Genomic DNA, 22,935 nt, shown 5'->3' on the forward strand with positions numbered 1-22,935 from the left:
GTTTGTTTTATTATTGTATTTCCGAGGATATTAGATAATGTAGATAGCTGGGTCAGTGGGGGAGTAGATAGATAGATAGATAGATCGATAGATAGATCGATAGATAGATAGATAGATAGATAGATAGATAGATAGATAGATAGATAGATAGATAGATAGATAGATAGATAGATAGATAGATAAATAGATACATGCATAAATAGTAGATAGATAGATAGATAGATAGATAGATAGATAGATAGATAGATAGATAGATAGATAGATACAAACATGCATAAATAGTAGATAGATAGATAGATAGATAGATAGATAGATAGATAGATAGATAGATAGATAGATAGATAATCAGGGAGTTTCTGTAATGTTGCCCTCCCTTGTTCTTTCTATGTCCAGCTTACTATATATATATATATATTGTCATTTCCTTTCCCTAACTGGATCTCCTACCCATGAAATGAATATTGCTTTCTAATGATGTTTATTTTCTGGGAATGGAAAGACAGCATCTTTGCATCTTCTGGGACAAACAGTAATGTCTTCATTTCCCTTCCAGTAATCAGACACAGATACCTCCACACATCCATAAACAATCTGGGAATGTTCCCTACCACATATAGGATGAGATGGGGGAGAGAGAGAGAGAGAGAGAGACTTCCAACTCTGCATCCGCAGCCAACCTGAGCCCAGCTAACCCTTCCTGTGCTGGCCTGGATCATTTATCTACCGGAGTCAGATTCTTCTTATTCTTATTATTATTATTATTATTTGTATTATTATTATTATCATCATTATTATTAAAATTATTATTGCCAGTGCTGAATTCAAAGCTTTGAAAGGCTGATTGATTGCAAATAGCTGTGCATCCTAAAACCTTATTTTCATATTAATTTAATCTGTAATCACAAATGGAACTTATACACTGACCACAATATAAATAAAGTAGCAAATAATATTGCAAATAGATTTTTCATCTACTGTTATTACTGTTAAACCAAGAAATACATTTTCTTTACAATAAAGTGACAAACGTATAAGTGTATTTTTTTTTTTCCGTGTGTTTATGAGTGGGTGATATATAAATATATATATATATATATACATTATATATATATATATATATATATATATATATATATATATATATATATATATATATATATATATTATAGGGGCTGCTTGAGACTGTTTACACAATTAATGATATGAATAGCAGATAAGAAAAGTAAACAGGTAATTGCTTTTCGCATGTGTATTGTGTGCGATCCTCAACACCTTTAGTAAATCAGCCTCAAACTGTGCATGTGTCCGTGTGTATACTTTATTTATGTATGATATGTATATATACACTACGCTAGTATATATGATATATTAATATGTAAGTTAATTTATAGCTATATCTATGCATATCATATATTTCTATATCACAAATTTGATATATATATATATAATCTATGATATAATTATATATATATATAGATATAAGTTACCGTATAATATATGCCAGAATTCATTTTCCTACGGTAAATTAGCATATCAGCGTCTCATTGTGGTGTGTTTATGTGTGTATACAGACATACATGTTATATATGAAAAGAAAAATGCTACATAATATAGACATATATACAGTATATGTGTATATATAGATATATAGATATATATAGATAAATAGAGATAGATAGATAGATAGATAGATAGATAGATAGATAGATAGATAGATAGATAGATAGATAGATAGATAGATAGATAGATAGATAGATAGATAGATAGATAGATAGATTGATAGGTAGATAGATAGATATAGTCATACATTATATGTGTATTTATGTATAATTATATATATATATATATATATATATATAGAGAGAGAGAGAGAGAGAGAGAGAGAGAGAGAGAGAGAGAGAGAGAGAGAGAGAGAGAGAGATAGATAAATAGATAGATAGATAGATAGATAAATAGATAGACAGATAGATAGATAGATAGATAGATAGATAGATAGATAGATAGATAGATAGATAGATAGATAGATAGATAGATAGATAGATAGATAGATAGATAGATAGATAGATAGATAGATAGATAGATAGATATATAGTATGATATATGGTAATATATAATATAATGATTATATTTATCATGATAATTATTTATATCATGCAGAGGAAACTATACAGTATTAAAATTACTTTAGGACTTAAATAAGTGTAAATGTGACCATAGAGGCAGAGTATTTGTCCCGTGGCATGGAAAGAGTTAATCCTGTTTGCAGAGTTTGGGGACTTACCTCCTGTGAGGGGTGAGTGTCCCCTCCTGTAATCCATACTCCAGGTGCAGAGCATGCTTGGAAAGGATTCCTCGGACAGCATTGACAGTCACTGCTCCCCTGTCTGTCACAGCAGGCGCCCAATTGAGCGGAGCCATTGCCGGATCCCGCCCACCCGAGGCGTGGCTTGTCAGAATGACAGTCCAGGGCAGCCCTGCCCAGCCCACGTTGTATTAGAGGGAAATACAGACAGTTCCTCCAAGCCAGGAAGGTCCTCACCTTTAATTCCCGGATCCCTGCTATCAGCCGGCTCTGGGAAGCCTCCTGTAATCCTGGCCTGCTCCTTCTCACTCCCTACTCCTGGACACCCAGGGAGCCCCCTGAGCTCAATGATGGGTAAGTGGCACAGCTAGGGGACTGAGGTCTCCCTCCTAGACAAGTCCTGTCCCGGCTCTGTACATGATCCTGTCCCTACAAGTACGTTCAGGATCATTAGCAGGAGGCAGGCAGGCGGTGTAATGACTGGAGGCTTCATTAACAATCATCTGCCAGAAAGTGCTGTCTGGGGTCACTGAGCAGATAGGACTGGGCTTAACCCCTCTGCTGCCAGGAGGGTCAGTGACTCTGGCCACCCCATTCATCTGTCCTGGGGGGCTTAGTGCTCTTGGTGAAGGACTTTGCAATGGAGCAATGATGGACCTGATGCAGTGAGACTCAGCAACCTATCAGATGGAATCTTTCATCACCTCTGTGTAGTGAGAAAAGTGGAGACTCGGTTCTGATTGGCTGATGTGATGTGCTGGCTGCATTGGAGTTCAGGAGTTTTAGATCAGGACTGAATATTTCCTCCTTCTTACTGACAGTCAGTGTCAGACAAATGGGGGGATTTATAAGGGATCTACCAGAAATAGAGATCCCTAGATCTCTAGGCCGAGTCAGTGTACCTGGATCTCCAGTGAACTTTCTCAACTCCTTTAGTAAATCAGTGTGTATTCAACTATATATGCTATATATATATATATATATATATATATATATATATATATATATATATATATATATATATACATACATACATACATATACATTATCTATCTATCTATCTATCTATCTATCTATCTATCTATCTATCTATCTATCTATCTATATATCTGTATATCTGTCTGTCTGTCTATCTATCTTTCTATCTATCTTGTATATTCTAATGTACAATACAGTGGGATTAAAATCACTTAGATTTAAATAAGAATTAAGATAAGAGGAACCTGTGTCCACTTTAAGCACCCAATCAGGTGCAAAGGGACTTGTAAAAAAAGAAGATTTTTTTTCTTACTTTATTCACAGAAGCTCACCATACACTGTACAATCTGATTGTATAATCCTCTTTAGATCTACCACCAGCTATGTAGTAGAATGATGCAGCTTAATGGATTATGTTCGTTTTTGTAAATGTAAAGGAGAAGGTGCAATGTGATTGTACAATTCCCTCTTAGATCTCCCACCAGCCATGCAAGGATATAAATAGATATGTCCTTATATGATGTTCCAATCAGATCGCACAGTGTATGTCCCCCTTCCTCCATGTATATGTGATCGGTGTCCTCTCCATCCACAGAACCGGCCTTCGGTGAAGTGAACCAGCTCGGAGGGGTGTTCGTGAACGGGCGGCCTCTCCCCAATGCCATCCGGCTGCGGATCGTGGAGTTGGCCCAGCTGGGGATCCGGCCGTGTGACATCAGCCGCCAGCTTCGGGTCTCCCATGGATGTGTCAGTAAGATCCTGGCCCGATACAACGAGACCGGCTCCATCCTCCCCGGAGCCATCGGGGGCAGCAAGCCTCGGGTCACCACCCCAACTGTGGTCAAACATATCAGGACCTACAAACAGAGGGACCCCGGCATCTTCGCCTGGGAAATCAGGGACCGGCTCCTGGCCGATGGAGTGTGCGACAAATACAACGTGCCATCGGTCAGTTCTATCAGCAGGATCCTGAGAAATAAGATCGGCAACCTTTCCCAGCAAAGTCACTATGAGCACAACCATAAACAGCACCCCCATGCCACCGCCACCTACAACCATATCTACCCCTACCCCAACCCCATCGCTGCTGGAGCCAAGGTACCTACCCCCCCTGGAATGCACTCCATGGCTGTGCACAGGACATGGCCTTCCTCACACTCTGTCACTGATATCCTGGGGATTAGGTCCATCACAGATCAAGGTAAGTCACCCCACCAGTCACCCCTCTGCAAAAGAGGACAAACCTATCTGCATAACATAATATCCCAATATATATATATATATATATATATATATATATATATATATATATATAAATGTGTGTGTGTACTATACATATATTGGAGATATTAGAGAGAGAGAGAGAGGGAGAGAGGGGGGAAATATAAATGTGTGTGTGTACTATAAATATATATATGGAGAGAGAGAGAGAATATAAGAGAGAGAATATGAGAGAGAGAGAGAGAGAGAGAGAATATATATATATATATATATATATATATATAGAGAGAGAGAGAGAGAGAGAGAGAGAGGATACACACACATATATATATATATATATATAGAGAGAGAGAGAGAGAGAGAGAGAGAGAGAGAGAGAGAGAGAGAGAGAGAGAGAGAGAGAGAGAGAGAGGATACATATATATATATATATATATATATATATATATAGAGAGAGAGAGAGAGAGAGAATATGAGACAGAGAAAGATATATATATATATATAGAGAGAGAGAGAGAGAGAATATGATACAGAGAGGGAGAGACAGAAAGAGAGAGAGAAAGAAAGTTATATGTATATATATATATATAGAGAGAGAGAGTATGAGACAGAGAGAGTGAGAGACATGGATAGATATAAATAAAGAGTAAATAGATATAGATATCTCAATACAAATAATCATCATGACAGAGCAAATATATATTAAGTTATACACACAATTAGGCTGATTTGCTAAAAGTGTTGAAAATTTTTACTCAAACAAATATGTAAATATACACTTTATTTATCCAGTTATTTGGAAATGCATTTTCACATGATTGAGTTTCCAAAGTGAATTTTCTTACATATTGATGATAATTTAAGTATTTTAGTAAGAATTCTCAACTCATTTTAGTAAATCAGCCCTCTTTTTTAAAAAAATACAGGGCCTTATAAAAAATACTTCTCTGGTAAACCAACTCCTTTATATATATATATATATATATATATATATATATATATATATATATATATATATATATATATATATATATACACATATATATTATATATATACACATATATATATATTTTATATGTGTGTGTAAACCCCCTGTATTACGTTAAACACGTTTATTTGCTTTAATTCACATCTTAATAATAATTTTATTCATTTTCAACATTCCATATATCTATAAGTAGTATATGTAAATGCAAAAATCTAGATGGTAATTCACTTCCAAAAAACACATTTTTTCATAGTGCAGCAATATTTGTAATCATTCAGCTATAAAACTTTAATTACACAAATTCAATTTCTGTTAAGCAAAAAGTAGCAAAAAAAAAAAAGGATAAACAAAGATACATTTAAACAAAGTGATGGCAGGGATTTAGCATTTTTTTTATAAAGCTACAATAAACATCAAAGTGATCCTAGTACATTTATGTAATAAAAAGTATCCCATGTATGAGTCCTCCCTATAGAAGCAATGTTTTTCTCCATGATTTAGCAGCCATGATTGTCCCATGTCAGCACCAATAAAATGACTTTATAAAATGCTTCCTATAATTGCAGCTTGGAGATTGCAGTGGTGGGGTGGGTGAGAGTAGTAGCGGGCACAGCTGACAGTGCCACAGATGAGTGCTCTGCCAGCCCAGGGTAGCCAGCTAATTGCCCAGTTATGTTCATCTTTAATAAATGAGAGAATAAATAGGCCATCCCTCAGCCTGGGTCTGAAGGAGAAATAGCATTTCACTTTTGCTAAAAACAGGAATTTGTCATCAGCATAATGCCTGCTGGAAATTAAGGAAAAGTTTCACTTCTTGAGTTTGTGCAATCAGCCTAAATTTACCCAGACAGGAAGTTCAAATGTCAGATAATTGGTTTCATTCTTAGGCACAAAGTACAACCTCTGGGCATACTCTGAACAGAAGGAGAGAATTGCTGTTCACCTAGAGACTCATTTTCTGCTTATTTTCTTCCTTCCTAATCCAGGCAGGGGATAGGACAGGCTAGGAGCCCTTACTTACCATCAGAATGCCTCCTATGACAAGTGCCCAGGAAAATAAGTGCCCCTTCTGCCTAACTAAACCCATACCTATACCCACCAGGGCCCTCTCCATTAGGCTGTGCCTATTAATTGCTTCATTAGAGAAAGTCCTGTTTACACTGCATCCTACTTTCCTCTAAAGACACCCAGCCTCCTGGAGAAATATACAGATTACCATTTCCTGCAATGATGGTTAGAAAAGGCCCTCACACTGGAGAATTAGATTACAAATTGGGAATGTTTGTAGATCCCTCTAATGGTTTCCTCTTTTATTAACACCACATTGGCAGTCAGGCCTTGGAGGGGACTGTCTGGGTTTGTTCCTCTGTGTCTCAGCTATGTGGAAGAAAGATTCCTGAGCTCTGCTCACTACCCAGGACTACTGCTGCTGGGACTGCTTAGATCATTAGCTTTTTTTTTTTTTTTTTTTTTTACGCCCTTTGTAGCAAAATTGCTAATTTATTGGCCAAACCTTCGTCTGTGACACAGGACAGGAGAAAGTGTGAACTGGTTATAAAGGCTACAGGAGGGGGACAGGAGGGGGATACATGTATCAGACATGGTGGGGACACCACATACAGTAAGAAAAACACAAAAGCCAAGATTTATTTCTGTATATTGAGACATGCTTAAATACTTGTACATATATGTTAAATACACATAATATATATATGTGTGTTATATTTATGTATATGACATAGTTAGATTGATAAAGTAAAAAAAAACATATATATATATATATATATATATATATATATATATATATATATATATATATTCATGTATGTATATATGAACACTATGTATATGTATATGTATATATATACATATATATATATATATATATATATATATATATATATATATATATATATATATATATATATATATATATTTATATATGTGTATATTTATATATATATATATGTGTATATATATATACACACATACATACATATGTTTATATAAATAACATCTGTGCAAATACTCAACCATGTCTCAATATACTGGAACATTTATAGCTATCTATCTATCTATCTATCTATCTATCTATCTATCTATCTATCTATCTATCTATCTATCTATCTATCTATCTATCTATCTATCTATCTATCTATCTATATATATATATATATATATATATATATATATATATATATATATATATGTGTGTGTGTGTGTGTGTGTATCCTATACAATAACAATATATGTATAACCAAGTATTCAAAATAAAAGAAATGTATTCAACGTTGACTAACATAGAAAAAGCATGTTTTTTCCACTTATATAAAAGTAACCAGTATTTAAAAAGTAAACAAAGAAACTGATTGGTCATTATTGGAAAAAGCTTAGCTTTTAACTGGTCCATTTCTCCCAGATCAGTCCTACCTATATATTGCCATATTTAATTTAAATTTAGGACATCTTCATGTCCCTCTTATTAAAATATTTTCGAGAATATTAAAGAACAGCATAAAAATTAAATAATTTTTAGACTTACTTTTTATTTTCATACTGCTCCTCTTAAGAAAAAAAAAAATAATAGAGATATAGAAATAAAAATGTATTTGTGTTATTTTTAGCCCAGAACAGAATTTCTCTTGTAATCTCACAAGGCAAAGCGAAGTAGGAGGACAAATTGTCTCTCCATGCTTTCACTTTTTTTCCCCCCCATGTTTTTTGTTAGTAGCGATTACCTTTGGACTAGAAAATATTTTAAAATATATTTATTTTTATTTAATAAACCAAAGTGACCACACTTGCACATAGCTCTGCGTATCGATAAAAACGCAGATTTATGTGCATTTATGTGAGTATGATAATTAACTTATAATATATATATATATATATATATATATATATATATATATATATATATATATATATATATATATATATATATAAAGCAAAATATAAAGAGCAGAACATTACCCAAAAAGTCCACTTAGGTGAGTTCAACCGTATGCAGGCTAAAAGGAGCTCCCCGTAATATAATCAATTACAAATCATAAAGGTAATAGGTTCGGCGAATGGATGGTTTTCCACTCACCGGTTGAATCTGTTCGCCAGCTGCGAATCAGCAAGTCTGAGCAGCTCTGCCAGTGGGAGCTCCTGCGGAGTTGGTGGTCCTGTGTGCTAGTGGTTTGCACACAGTAATAATATTAATAATAATAATAATAATAATCATAGTTTAGATGAGCTCTTTGTAACCTGCATAGTCTACTCACCTCAGTGGGTGTTTAATTCACGTTGTAGTTTCTATATTTTACACTTTTTATAGATATATAAATAAATAATCACTTTATGCTGGTGTTACCATAAATCTTTGCACCTATTTATGAAAGTAAAAGTGGTTACACTTTACTCATGAGCTCCTTATCTCATGTGTCATGCTGTGATCTATTCTGCCACTCTTCTTCTCTATGGGGAAGTTGTTGCAAAGTAAGTCGCTGCCAATACATCTGCTGATATTCAGGGTGCAGGGACATTAATGGCCTTTATAATTTCTCCACATCTTTTTCTGCCATCTATAGGAACACAGTTGGCAGTTTCGACTGCCTTTCCCTCATTTAAACACACATGCACCCTGTAATGTACACTTTAAGCAATGGCACCTTATTTCATGGCAAGCTGTGATCTTGTAGTTGCCCATCAGCTGCCAGTATCTGCAATCACAAGTTCAACCCCTTTATTATTTCTTTACATAGTTTGTGCAGCTTTTGAAATCCACATTGTGCTATGACAATGTATCAATATATTTATTATTCATGCACGTTGTTGATGCTTACACTTATAATAATAGGCATTTTTTTTTCTTCATATTATCTTTTCTGCCATGGTTGTCGCCTGGTAAGGTAACTGCCAGTATAAAAGTTGGTATCCAGGGTACAATGACACCAGTTTATCCTCCATCACCTCCAATATTGCCCAACAACTTTTTCTGCGACAGAAATGTCAGCTTTGGCTGCTTTGTGCTATAATAATACATTTATATAGCTTTTCACTATTAGGTGTAAGTGCAATCTGGGTTGGGAATGGTAAAGTAAAGATGCTCTTTTCTTGTCGTTGCCCAGCAGCTGCCAGTATATCAGTTGGTATCCAGGTTGCAGTGATCCCAGTTTTATCTCTATCATCTCCTTTACTTCCCCACATCTATTTCTGTGATAAGAAGGCCAGATTTTACCACATTGTGCTATATTAATATATTTTATATAGACATTGTTATTTATGCAAGTTGTTGAGTTGATACAATTTAAGTAATGGCGTCTTAGCGGTATTTTTCTGCCATTCTTGCTTTTGTTTGGCATCTGCCAGTATATCAGTTGGTATCCAGGGTGCAGTGACACCAATTTTATTTCTGTTAGCTCCATTATTTCTCCACATCTATTTCTGTAATCTGAAAGGACAGCTTTGACCACTTTGTGCCATAATAATACTGTATTATATAGACTTTATTATTTGTGCAAGTTGTTAATGGGGACACTTTAAGTAATGGCGCCTTCTTTTATGACACTTAGCTGTTTTTTTGTCTGCCATTTTTATTGTTGCTTAGCAACTGGCAGTATATCACTTGGGATCCAGGGTGCAGTGACACCAGTTTTATTCCTATCACCGCCATTATTTTTCCACATCTATTTCTGTGATATGAAGGACAGTTTTGACCACTTTGTGCTATAATAATATATTTATAAAGACATTATTATTTTTGCAAGTTGTTAATGGGGATACTTTGGGGTTGATTTACTAAAGGCAAATGGACTGTGCACTTTGGTCACAAAGTGCAGTTGCTGCAGAGCTCAGGTACAGTTTCACTTTACAAAGAATACCCAATCACATGCAAGGAAAAAAACAAAAAAAAACAGCATTTTTGCTTGCACATGACTGGATGATGGAAATCAGCAAAGCTTCTGCTCATTTACTAAGCTCTGGAAAAGTTGTTCTTGCAGAATGCAACTGCACTTTGCAAAGTGCATAGTCAATTAGCCTTTAGTAAATCACCCCCTTTATATAATGTCGCTTTATCTTATGTCACTTAGCAGTTTTTTTTCTGTCACACTTGTTGTTGCTTAGCAACTGCCAGTATATCAGTGGGTATCCAGGGTGCAGTGGCACCAGTTTTATCTCTGCCACCTTCTCCTCATCTTTTTCTGCGATCAGTAAGGACGGAATTTTCAGCTTTGGCCGCATTGTATGAATATCCTCGGAGAGTCCTTTTTTTTCCCCCCTCACTGTAAAATAAACATTTCTGACAAATTCTGGAATTCTAAGTATTTTCCGTATTTGTAATCCTTTCTTCAAACATAGGCCGGGCTTTCTTATACCAAATTGGGGGGTCTCCAGTCTTAGTGAAATGCGATTTCCTATGTCTGCAGAGTCCTAGCAATCTATAGATGGGGTGTCACCTCTAGGCAGTCCATGGGATGGGTGGGATGTCACCTCTAGGCAGACCATGAATGGGATGTCACCTCTAGGCAGTCGATGGATGGGGTGTCACCTCTAGGCAGTTTATGGATGGGATGTCCCCTCTAGGCAGTCCATGGGTGGGGTGTCCCCTCTAGGCAGTCCGTGGATGGGGTGTCACCTCTAGGCAGACCATGAATGGGATGTCACCTCTAGGCAGTCCATGGATGGGGTGTCACCTCTAGGCAGTTCATGGATGGGATGTCCCCTCTAGGCAGTCCATGGATGGGATGTCACCTCTAGGCAGTCCATGAATGGGGTGCCAGTGGCAGTCCATGGATGGGGTGCCAGTGGCAGTCCATAGATGGGGTGTCACCTCTAGGCAGTCCATGGATGGGATGTCACCTCTAGGCAGTCCATGGATGGGGTGTCACCTCTAGGCAGTCCATGGATGGGATGTTACCTCTAGGCAGTCCATGGATGGGATGTCACCTCTAGACAGTCCATGGATGGGATGTCACCTCTAGGCAGTCCATGTATGGGTTGTCACCTCTAAGCAGTCCATGGGTGGGATGTCACCTTTAGGTGCCTGGTGTCACCCCCACTCTGTGATTAGTGACCTGTAGATGAGTGGATCGCCTAGTTTTTGCAGTTTCATTTTTTCTGTAGCTGATCTTTTCCTTCCCCTATTATTGCCACTCCGACTATTTATCCCAACAACATGCCCACATCAACAGTGCTCTGATCGCTTCCATCCTCCATGTGGCTGTGTGAAATTCTCACATTGACGAGGCTGCAGGGCTGGAAAGCCAAGATATACACTCAGCACAAGTGTGACTTTGACCGCAATATTTTAATAACCTGATTTCATAGGCTGCACTTCTATCTGGGGTGAATGTGGCTGCACAGCAATATCACTGCAGCTCCTTTCTCCTGTGTCATCATTTCCCATCACCATCATATTAACTGACACATCCTATACTGACAGCTGCAGTAACCCATAGCAACCAATCAGCATTTAACTTACAATGATCTTGCCACTTGTATTGGAAACTGAAATTTGTCTGGTTGCTGGGGAGGCAGTACATTTTGTATGTGATGATTGCTCTTTGGTCTGTTTTATTATATCAGATAGATTAGGAATATTAATATTGCCAAATTGCAAATCTCTGCTCACATCCCCCCCCCCCCCCATCTCCAATCATCACTACAATACACAATCTCTGCACACTCCTTTAATTAAAGTCTTATTAGGGTTTGCTCACTATATTTGCACACCATGACTATATATATACTATGATGCAGATATGTGCGTTTACTTGCGTCAGTTTGCAAAGTATGATGCAGTGGTGGGTGTCCTCATAGGACTGTGATGTTCAGTGCAGATAGGAATAGGGACAATATACATTTTTCCTATAAGGCTCCATGTACACGGGACATTGTTAAAAGTCCCTTTGAATGCTGGAATTTTTAGGACGTTTGAAACGTCCGTTCGTTCGCGTTTTTACCTGCGTTTGCGCTTAGAAGCGTTCCTAGAGGTCAAAAAAATTATTCCCCTTTAAAATGGAAAAACGCAAACGCGGGTCATCGCGTTCAGACGCGTTCGGACGCGTTTGAGCGTTTGAAACGCCGGGAAACACACGTTCGAACGCAAATAATTGCGTTCTAAAAAAAGTCCCTGAACACAACTGCCTGCAAATGACTGTAAACGACCTGGTGTACATGGACAGATAAGATAAAATGTAGATGGGTTCAGGGGCTTCTGAAAAAAACGCCCAACTGCTCCTAAACGACAATTTCCAGCGTCCCGTGTACATGGAGCCTTAAATGTATAGGAAAATATAAGGACTGTAATGGGGTAAAAAATTTACTGATCTTGTTACACATTGTTTTTCAACACAAACGTCCCAGAGTAATGTTCAGTAAATACTTATAAAATTTGTCCTGTTTTTTTTTTTTTTTTCAATATCTGCATCTTGCATACGTGTATACATATGTCCTCTGATGCAGATTTTTGGATCTTGTTTTCTCAATCTGAGTGCGAATGTTACTGTTGTAAACAATGCAGCCGTGTTCGGATCTGTAAATAAAAAAAACTTGTAAATGTAACCTTCTTTCGGCGTGTGAATGAAGACTATACCTTATGTGCGTTTACATGCGTCAGCTTGCGTGTGCTTTGCATAAAGTGCAGTGATAGGTGTCCTCATAGGGCTGTGATTTTCAGTGCAGATATGTGTTTAAAAATGTAGGAATAGTAAAGTAACAGTATCTTTTTTTCTGCTATACTGTATGCTACAGGTTATAAAACTACTTTTTATTAATATGATGATGATGATGATGATAATTATGGTTATGATTATATTATTATTATTATTATTATTATTATTATTATTATTATTATTATTATTACTATTAGTAGTAGTAGTAGTAGTAGTAGCAGCAGTAGCAGTAGCAGTAGTATACCAGTATTTTGAAAAGAATAATTTTCTATTCATCTTTTCCTAAAGTCTTACAGCAGGTTCTGTAAAAATGCTATGAAACATTATAAGGGTAACTTTTTTTTAAAAACTAAAAGTCTGTAATATGGCCCTATTGCCCCTCCTGAACAAATAGTTAAATATAACTGCAGATTTCAGGTTGCAGCATTTCCCATTTCTTGCGGTTGCGCCTTGCTTATGGTTGGACAATGTGTACAGCCACTTGGGAAGCAACAGCTGGCCATAGGGGGGAATGTCCTGCCCACCACCATGCAGCAAGCATGAAGACATGTAGGTCATCCATCTGTATGGCCAGCATGTAAGAGTGCACAGGTCACTGGTTACCACTGCCCTGGACAGTTATGGTAGTGTGAAATGTTGAAAAGGTTTCACCTCCTGGGGATAGGGTTATAGAATAGTATAGGAATATAATATATGTGGACTTTTATGTCAAGGTAAGGTTATCCTTTAATCTTCTAAAGATGTATGCAATAGTGATTTTTAGCTGTGTGCATCTCTTTTATGCAGTATATACATTAAACAGCCACACAGGGCCGCTGATATGGGGGGCACCAGTCCTCCTATAGGGGGGCCCCAGCATACGGGGGCCCCAACAGCATGGGGAATTGGTACGGTCGGATGGAGGGGGAAATACAGGAGGAAGACCTGTGCAGCTCACTGCAGCAGCTGAAAGCAGGTTTCTCCCCCTCCTGCCAGCTTTCACCTGCTGCAGGGAGAGACACAGACACAGGACATCATTCCTGTAATTGCTTCTCCGACACCAATCCCCCTCCCTATTCTGCCTGCTTCTGATCCCCCCTTCTCGTGTGTCCCCCTTTCACTGTGCTTCCCCCTTCCCGCAGCACTGCAGGCTTCCCTTTCCTGTAAAAAAATAACACATTTTTAACAAAATAATTAATTAAACATTAATAAATAATTTAAAAACATTGTAAAATAAAAAATTGTTAAATTTTTTTTTACATTAAAAAAAAAACAGTTATACATTGAAAAACAAGAAAATTGTAAACAATTGTTAAAAAGGGCTAATTCATGCAGGTTCTCTGTTACGTTTGTGTCCGCTAATAATAATCTTAGATTGTAAGCTCTAATGAGCAGGGCCCTCTGATTCCTACTGTATTAAATTGTATTGTATTTGTACTGTCTACCCTCAAGTTGTAAAGCGCTGCGTTAATTGTTGGCGCTATATAAATCCTATATAATAATAATAATTTTAGTGTATATTTAGTAAAAATTTGTCTTGATAATTTTGGGGGGGGGGGCCCTGCCTGGTAGGCTGTATGGGGCCCCATGATTTCTAACAGCAGCCCTCCAGCCACACACAGTATATACAGTTTATACCGTTATGGGAACTTTCCAAAATTGCATTGTCGTCGACATTTATTTTTCTTAATATTTCTTTCTAGGACTGTTTATGCTTATGGTATTATTATTTTTTCTGTGTTAGTATAGTACATGTATCACAGGAGTAGGCAACCTCTACACTTCAGCTATGGTGAAACTACAAATCCCATCATCCTTCTACCTCTGGGTGTCCTGCCTGTCACTGTCAGAGTCTTGCAATGCTTCATGGGACTTGTAGTTCCACCACAGCTGGAGTGTAGAAGGTTGCCTACCTCTGAATTGTAGACCCTCAATGTAAATGTTCACTTTGCACTGTGAACCTTCATTGAGATTAGTAAATACAGCGAAGCTGTGCTCACATTGGATTCCTAATCATGCACAAACAGAAAAAAAATAAAAAAATAAAAGAGCAGATGACAGAAGTGAACGCAGCTTCGCCATTTTTACTATTCAGTGTACCTTCACTTTGCTAAGTGAACAAACTCTAATACTATAATAAATCAACTTGTGGCTAAGAAGTCTGTTCATTGCAAGCCCATCATCAATACAGTATGGACATTTCCAGAGACTTTTACCATCATCACTGTATCACAAGGCTGCATAAAAGGGCTGATTTATAAAGGAGTTGAGAATATTCACTCAATACAATAAAGATTCACTTCAATTAGTCACTTATGTAAAAAGCAAAGTCCTGTTTTTTTTTAACTGTGTTGTCTACTTTAATTTTGTAAATCGACGCACAAACTGTTAGCGCTATATAAATCCTGCATGATAATAATAATTTAATTCAAATGTGATTGGGTATCTAAAGTGAACACGGCTGCAATTTATTCGATGGAGATTTTTTAGCTCTTTGGTCTCAAAGGGGGGAGATTTACTAAAACTGGAGCACACAAATTCTGGTGTAGCTGTGCCTAGTAACCAATCAGCCTCTAGGTTTTATTGCCTAAGCTTAAATGAACAAGCTGAAGATAGAAGCTGATTGGTTACTATGCACAGCTGCACCAGATTCTCTCTCCATCAAAGTGTGTCAAGACTCCTGATTTGCGCACCATTTGCCCATTTTCCAGTTATGCCTCGCATTACTATTTATATACAGTTTTCTTAGTTTACACCAGCTAATACCACTTATTGTTTTGTGTATACATGTGTTTGTCTGATTTGGTTTTGCATCATGTCTCACAAGGAAATCTAGAAAACTTGCATGCTTATCCAGGACGTGGTGTAACTTTCACGCCAACCCTTCTGTTTTCATGCATGGCTACATGTTACATGATCCTGCTGCCAACATACCAACTAAGATGCACATCACATGTGTTCACTTTGCATGGAAAGGTCTCTTTAGCTTAATAATGTATTGGGACTGGCATGTAACGTACATCAGGTAGATAGAAAAGGTTAACTGTACATATTGGCAAATCTCATGGCACAGTTAATATTTGGTTCATCTTTAGCTGAAAGGCAGGAAAGATATATTCAGGGCTGACATACAGATTACATACAACCGATAACTGATAGTGTAACACACACCGATCGAAATGTATGTATGTGTAAACGTATGTTTGGGCTCATTTACTAAAGGTAATAGATAGAAAAAGTGTCCCCACAGAGTGGCACTGTGGACACTACTAGAGTAGATTGTGCCTCATCCCAAATTACATAGAACAATGGGTGAGTAAAGCCTCGTACACACGCACCGATTGTTGGCCGACTGATCGGCCGTCTTTTGTCCGGTGCTGTTGTGTTGGTTGAAATGTGCTCTAGACTGCACACAAATTTTGTCGGCCAACAACAACCAACTGCAGAAGTGATGTCATGTGATGGTTGACTTTCCGTGTGTTTTTTCTTCTCTGAGCATGCCCAGTCTTGCTCATCTGACTTTTGTCGGCTGAAATCTGTACTGACTGACGAACAATCGGCTGTTCTGGTGACGGCCAACAAACATTTTATAGCCTGCACACCAGATTTTGTTCAGCCGAAAAGTCGCAGTCGTTTGTCGGAAGCATCATACTAACAAGCCGACAATCGGCCGATCGGACGTTGGCCGAAAATTTACGGCCAACAATCGGTGCGTGTGTACGGGGCTTAAGAGGTTGGTGCCTAATTATTAAAAAAATTCTACTTTTCATAAACATATTTATTGATGTCTATGTGGGATTTTTTTTTTTTCCCAAAAAGCTTTAATAAAATGTAAGCATAGGAAAAATACATTTTACAACAATGAAACCAGTCCGATCCTATGTGAGATTTTTACGTAATTAATAAAGTATTATTTTTAACTACTACTGTTGTAAGGTTATGTTGTGCCATCAAAGTCTATTTTTTACTCGCTCACTCACTGTTCTTTGATTTACTAAAAGTGTTGACTCAATAAATTGTGTGAATGTTCATTTCAATTATCAGATCATATTTTAAACAAGAATGCATATTCAGGGGAAAGGGGGGCAATAGGATTTTCATGGTACCATCAAAACCTCACAACAAGGTAAAAGTCAAAATTCTTTATTACAAATATATATATAAAATGAGTTTACTTGAGGACGCAGGTACCTCCTACCAACTATAATTAAAAACATGAGCACTAAAAATACTCTATAATTATCAGATCATGGAAAAAAGAAAATTCCAGTTTTTGTTTTTTTTGTTTTTCATTTCATATGCACATCATTGGGAGATTTACAAAAACTGCAGAGTGCAAAATCTGGTGCAGCTCTGCATAGAAACCAATCAGCTTCCAGGTTTTTCTTTTTGCTAAAGCTTAACTGAACAAGCTGAAGTTAGAAGCTGGTTGGCTACCATGCACAGCTGCACCAGATTTTGCACTCTGCAGTTTTAGTAAATCAGCTTCATAGTTGTATACTGAAGTGAATACTAACACAATGTATTATAGTTAATCAACTTTAGAGTCTCAGGCTCCATGCACACCGGGATTCAAAAAAAAAAAAAGTTCCCTTGGCAGAAAAATTTTTTTTTAAATATTTTTACTCATATAAAGTGTTTTTGTACATGTTTAGTCAAGTTTAGGAGAGTTTAGCATTTTCCTGCCAGAAAGCTACAATCAAAAATGCAAACCAGAAGGAGTTTTTTCCTGCCTAATGGCTGAGCACTAAAAATGCATTTATTGGCCTAAAGTGCATGAACACATAGGATAACACTAAGCTGATTCTATAGGCAAAACACAAAACTCCTATGTATGTGGGGTTCTGTAAATGTCATAGATTCTAAAAAAAAAAAAAAAAAAAAATGAAAAAAGCAGAAAAAGGCAAACACAGTCTGTATCAAGTTTGCATTTAGGTACATAAAAAAAGAGAAAAACAACCAAAACAAAACACCAAAAGAAAATAAAGTTAATACGTTTTTGTCCATTTATGGTGTTACAGTGTAAGCAGAATAAATGAGGCAAAAAAAAAAAAATATATATATATATATATATATATATATATATAAAGTGTAAACTGCATAGAGATTGTGGCTGACTATGTATTATATTTCCAGGTATAGTCATTCTGTAGTATACAGTAATCTCCTATTTTATACACATGCTGTTCCTATTAGCTGTGTGTTTCACAGTATTAGTCATAAGGACATTTCTTACTCTAGGTTGCAGATGCTAAAAACACGCACAGCGATTCATTTTATTACCTATGGAAAAAAAGACAAAAAAGGAATTTTTATTATTCTTAATGTTTTATTGGAGTTTGTGAGTTGCATTTTTGCTGTGTTTGGTGAGCCCGGTTCTAGACGATAACACATAGCTGATCAGCTACAAGCAGCATAGACTTGCCTCTGTACATAGGAATGCATTAGTAACACTTGCCCTTTTTCTTCCCAGTCAGCGACACGTCGCCTTACCACAGCCCTAAGGTGGAAGAATGGAGCAGTCTAAGTAGGAACAGTTTTCAGTCTTCACAGCACATGATCAACGGGTTGGAAAAAGGTTCCCTCGAACAAGAAGTCAAGTACAGCCAGGTAAAGGGGATGAGAGCCAATTATTAGGGATTGAGGGGCATAAAAAACATTTGCACTCATTCACGCTACACAGCGCACAATATTGTGCGCATAACGCATGTACACTGGTGTGAAATGTGAAGGCGTGCTGCCATGGGCTGCAATACATCGTTAAAAAACATTGCAATGCTTGTTTTCTTTTTCAATGTAATTCTATATGCTGCAGTGCATTGCAAAGTATTACAGAACATCCGAACGTGCAGCGCAAAAATACATGGTATATTTTTTTTCAGTGCGCACCAACACAGGGTGTAGGTGTAAAATAAAGCTATAGGCCGTAAGGCCAATTACATTGATTTTGCTTTGGGACTGTTAATAAAAATGATCATGGGCAATACTCAACTGTGCTGTTGCAAGTACACTAATACATCTACAATGGCTTTGTTCCTGTAATAAATGATGCCGTTATTTCCTAGTATAATGTATGTCCCACATTGCACATAGATATAAAGATGGCCAATCTAATTGCATGATAACCTTTGAATTTTGTAACATTTATGTAGTGTAAGGACGTATGCAATTGGATATAAATTGAAAAGAGTGGGGTTGTTTTAGTAAATGGGTTTTTTCACCAATTAAAGGACTTAAGAAAAAGTCCTTTTATTAACAGCCCTCCTTTACATGATTGGGTATTCAAAGTAAACACAGGTGCACCCTATCAACTAACATTGACTTTTCTAGGTGAACAGCCTTTACTTTTTCTAAATCAAGCCCATTGTTTAGATAGGTCCCTATACTACGTAGCTGTTAGTAAATCTGATGGAGATTATAGAGGGATTGTACTAGTAAAAATAACACATTCTGTTAGTTTTAGAAAGCCAGAGATTTGTGAATAATCATTTGAATGGTATAAATGATTTTCTGCACAAATGATCCCCCATACAGATAATCTTACACCAGAAATGGCCGTTATTTTCTCTATAAAGAAGATAATTTGTCACAACTATATGTGTCATGGTGGTAGATAGTATTGAAATGGTGTTTCTTTGTAGGATATTGTTGCTTATTATTATATTCAGATTATTTATTATTATAAAACAATTAACCTAAAGATGGAAAAATAGACCCGCAAAATGATTGTTTATCCAATCAAAAATGAATGAAAAGCTCCAGCTCCAATTTTATCTATGACAGCCATCTATAAAAGATCTTTTGCTTTCAATGATCTTTCTTTTAGCCTAAATCGCTTGTGTCTTTAGACTGCTATCTTATAGGCACCCTAAGGGGAGAATAGGATTGCTTCTTCTAGAATATCAGAATATGGACAAGGCTGATTTAAAAAAAAAAAAAAAAACGTAACCAAGGAAAACTGCAACAAAAAGTAGACCTCTTGTCCAATTTCATCTTTTATCTTCTGGAAAGGTGAAAGAAGGAACTTGACTAATAGCTCTGTGAGGCTTTGATATTTACAACAGGTTTCTTTGTTCTAGTTCTCATAATTTAGGAAGTATATCACATGAACATGTCAAACTGAACCTGAGGAGCACAGTAAAACAAATTATTTTTCAAAAATAATAATATAATAGAAGTGGTCCTAAGCACAGAGATGAGGTACCTTCGTAGTTGCAGAAGGATAGATTCATGAAGTAGCTAGTATGACAATAAATAAAAATAGAACGTAGAACCCAACTCTGCAGGGACTTTCTTAACTAGAATTGGCAGCAGGATAAAATATACATGTTATTTGATAGCTGGTCAGCAATTAAACTTCTTATTATCATGTTGGTCCAAGAAAGTGTTTAGCAGATAGCTTGGGGTCATGTGGAATTCATATCATCTACAAACAAGTTGGACCTCTTGATCAGGAATAGTTTTGAGGATGCTTGGTTGATGGACAAGTATCCTTGCTTTAGCTTCTAATGTGAACAATTTTAATATATGGTTACTACTACATTTATTACCACATTCTCAGTACTTCTTTATACCCAAATAGACTAAAAACTCCTGGGAGCAAATCGCTATTCTTTGTGCCAACATTTAGACCAAGAGTTTTCTGTGGGCAATTTTAGGTTGGGCGCAAGTACATTTCTAAATAATTACTGAAGATCACGAGTGTGTCAGTTTTATGTAAGTTCCGGTAACAATACTGTAATCTTAACAATATTAATGTTATAGATGAAGCATAATCTATTAGGGGTTATGTTAATGTATTAAGAGTTACGTTTAATTGTTGTGTTTGGGTAAAAGTTAGGTTTAGGGGGTTAGGTTAAAGTTAAAAGTTAAGTTTAGTGGTTGCATAAAGGTTTTGGGAATTAGGTTAAGGTTATTTCTTTGAAAGGTTAGGGGTTTTGGTTGAGGTTAATAATTAGATTTATTTTCTGATGGTTTAGGGTTAGATTTTAGATGCAGCGTTCATGTTAAGGGTTAGATTTACAGGTTCGGTCAAGGTTAATATTTAGATTTAGGTGGTTGGATTAAGGTTTAGATATGAGAGTTAGGTTTACACAAAGGGGTAGGTTGAAAGTTTAAGCTGAGGTTTGAATAATGTTTACAGTGAAAGGGTTAGGTTTTAAGTAATAGTAAGTTACTTATGTTAACAATTTAAGTTCAATAAGTAATGGTTTCAAGTATAACCAATTATTTTTTCTGGACTTCTTTTTTAGCTGTAAAATGTATGTGCCAAAAGATATCACCTCAATTTTATTAGGCCTGAATGTAATGTAATGTAATGGATTTTTTTAAATAAATATTTTCATCCTTTGTATCCTTGTGTGTGGTCACCTTCTCTTCTATCTTGGAATACATTATTAGACCACAGACTGGAGGAGCATCCCATCATCAGAGGGAGGATTACTTTCAGCTGAAGCAGTGTTGCCCTTCCCTTTTGTTTTGTATAATATACCTAGTCCAACCTGGGGAATACTATATCTTATGTGGGGTATCTGGTTAGTATCAGGAGTCCTTTGCTTTTTACCCATAGTATTGCTGGAAATCTCCTATTATTTATATGTAGGAAGCTCACATATATATTTCATAACTCTGTAAAATGAATGGAATAAATACTTTCACCCTTTGTATCCCGAAATGCAGTCACCTTCTCTTCTAGCTTAGATATTATACACAAGATTTAAGTACAAACTGAGAAATAAGGGTAAATAAAAGGAAGTACAGATGAGATTGCCACTTTGCATTTACCTAGTATCTGCTGGAATATTTCAAGTCGAATTCCAGCCTTACTTTGTCTTGCACAGGTGTACAGGCTCTTCTCCTGTACTGTACTAATTGAGAGGAGGAGGGCACTGCAATGTTTTGAGTAAGCAATATACAGTATCCTACTGACCCTCCTACCAGCCTTGCGCAGAAAAGTGCACAAACCCAGTGATGATGTCAATGGAACTAAAAAAAGGTGCATAATAAATGCAGAAAGGTTTTAAATAAAAATATTATTAGCATGATGGTGAAGGTGGAGGCAGGAACCAGAGAAAGCAAAATATATGCAGATTAAACTCCAGCTTTTAGAAATTGGCTGTTTATTTTATTTATAATTAGGAAAGAATTCATATAACCCGGTAAAGTGATATTTTAAAATCAAACATTACATCAAGATGAGTGTAAGATGTATATAATACCTTTTTAGATAGAGAGTTGTCTAATTGCATTATACATTTTTTAGAAAGGGCAGCAATATTTCTTTTTTCATGGCTGTTTTTTTTTTTTCTGTGATAAGTGCAAACTGACACAGCGCCCGAGGTACGGATGTAAAAGATACCTTTGTTGAAAATTCCCATTCTGAAAATTTTTCGCCACCAAGCTTCCCACATCTAAAAGAGCCATGCATGTTTTCAATGGACAAAAACTAATACACAAAGCTATCATTATAATGACCACAGTGAAGTTATGTTTTGGACCATTGCTCATAACTCAGCTGTTACCTACAATGATGATGAGATAAATAGGATTAGCATTTCTCAGTGTTGAAAATGTGTAGCCTTTGTCAAAGAACTCATCCTGTTGCTGGCAAAATTCTATAGACACCAGTAAAGACATTAATGTGAAACAGCCTTCACGCAGTAAGGGGGGGGGGGGGGGTGTAGGAAAGATTTTGGAAGATTTTGGTGATCTGTGTGAAGAAAAAACATGATTGGTACCAACAAGTCTGACAATTTTTAATCTATATGTCCAAGGGTACTTTGTCAGAAGACCCTGGCTACACAAG

The 22,935-nt window shown here is 36.6% G+C and overlaps 1 protein-coding gene across 1 annotated transcript in view; it reads left to right on the top strand.

Moving 5' to 3' along the window:
• Positions 1-3,853: 3,853 nt before the first annotated feature.
• The window catches only part of PAX9 (paired box 9), a gene marked incomplete at both ends in the record, with an annotated part of 74,392 nt that continues 55,310 nt past the window's right edge, over positions 3,854-22,935 (top strand). The window contains 2 exons of the mRNA XM_082274956.1: positions 3,854-4,481; positions 18,604-18,740. Coding sequence (XP_082131082.1) covers positions 3,854-4,481; positions 18,604-18,740 — 765 coding nt within the window. The remainder of the gene's footprint in view (positions 4,482-18,603; positions 18,741-22,935) is intronic.

Source organism: Pelophylax lessonae (genome assembly GCF_965119305.1).
Source record: "Pelophylax lessonae genome assembly, chromosome: 13".
Taxonomy (NCBI): domain Eukaryota; kingdom Metazoa; phylum Chordata; class Amphibia; order Anura; family Ranidae; genus Pelophylax; species Pelophylax lessonae.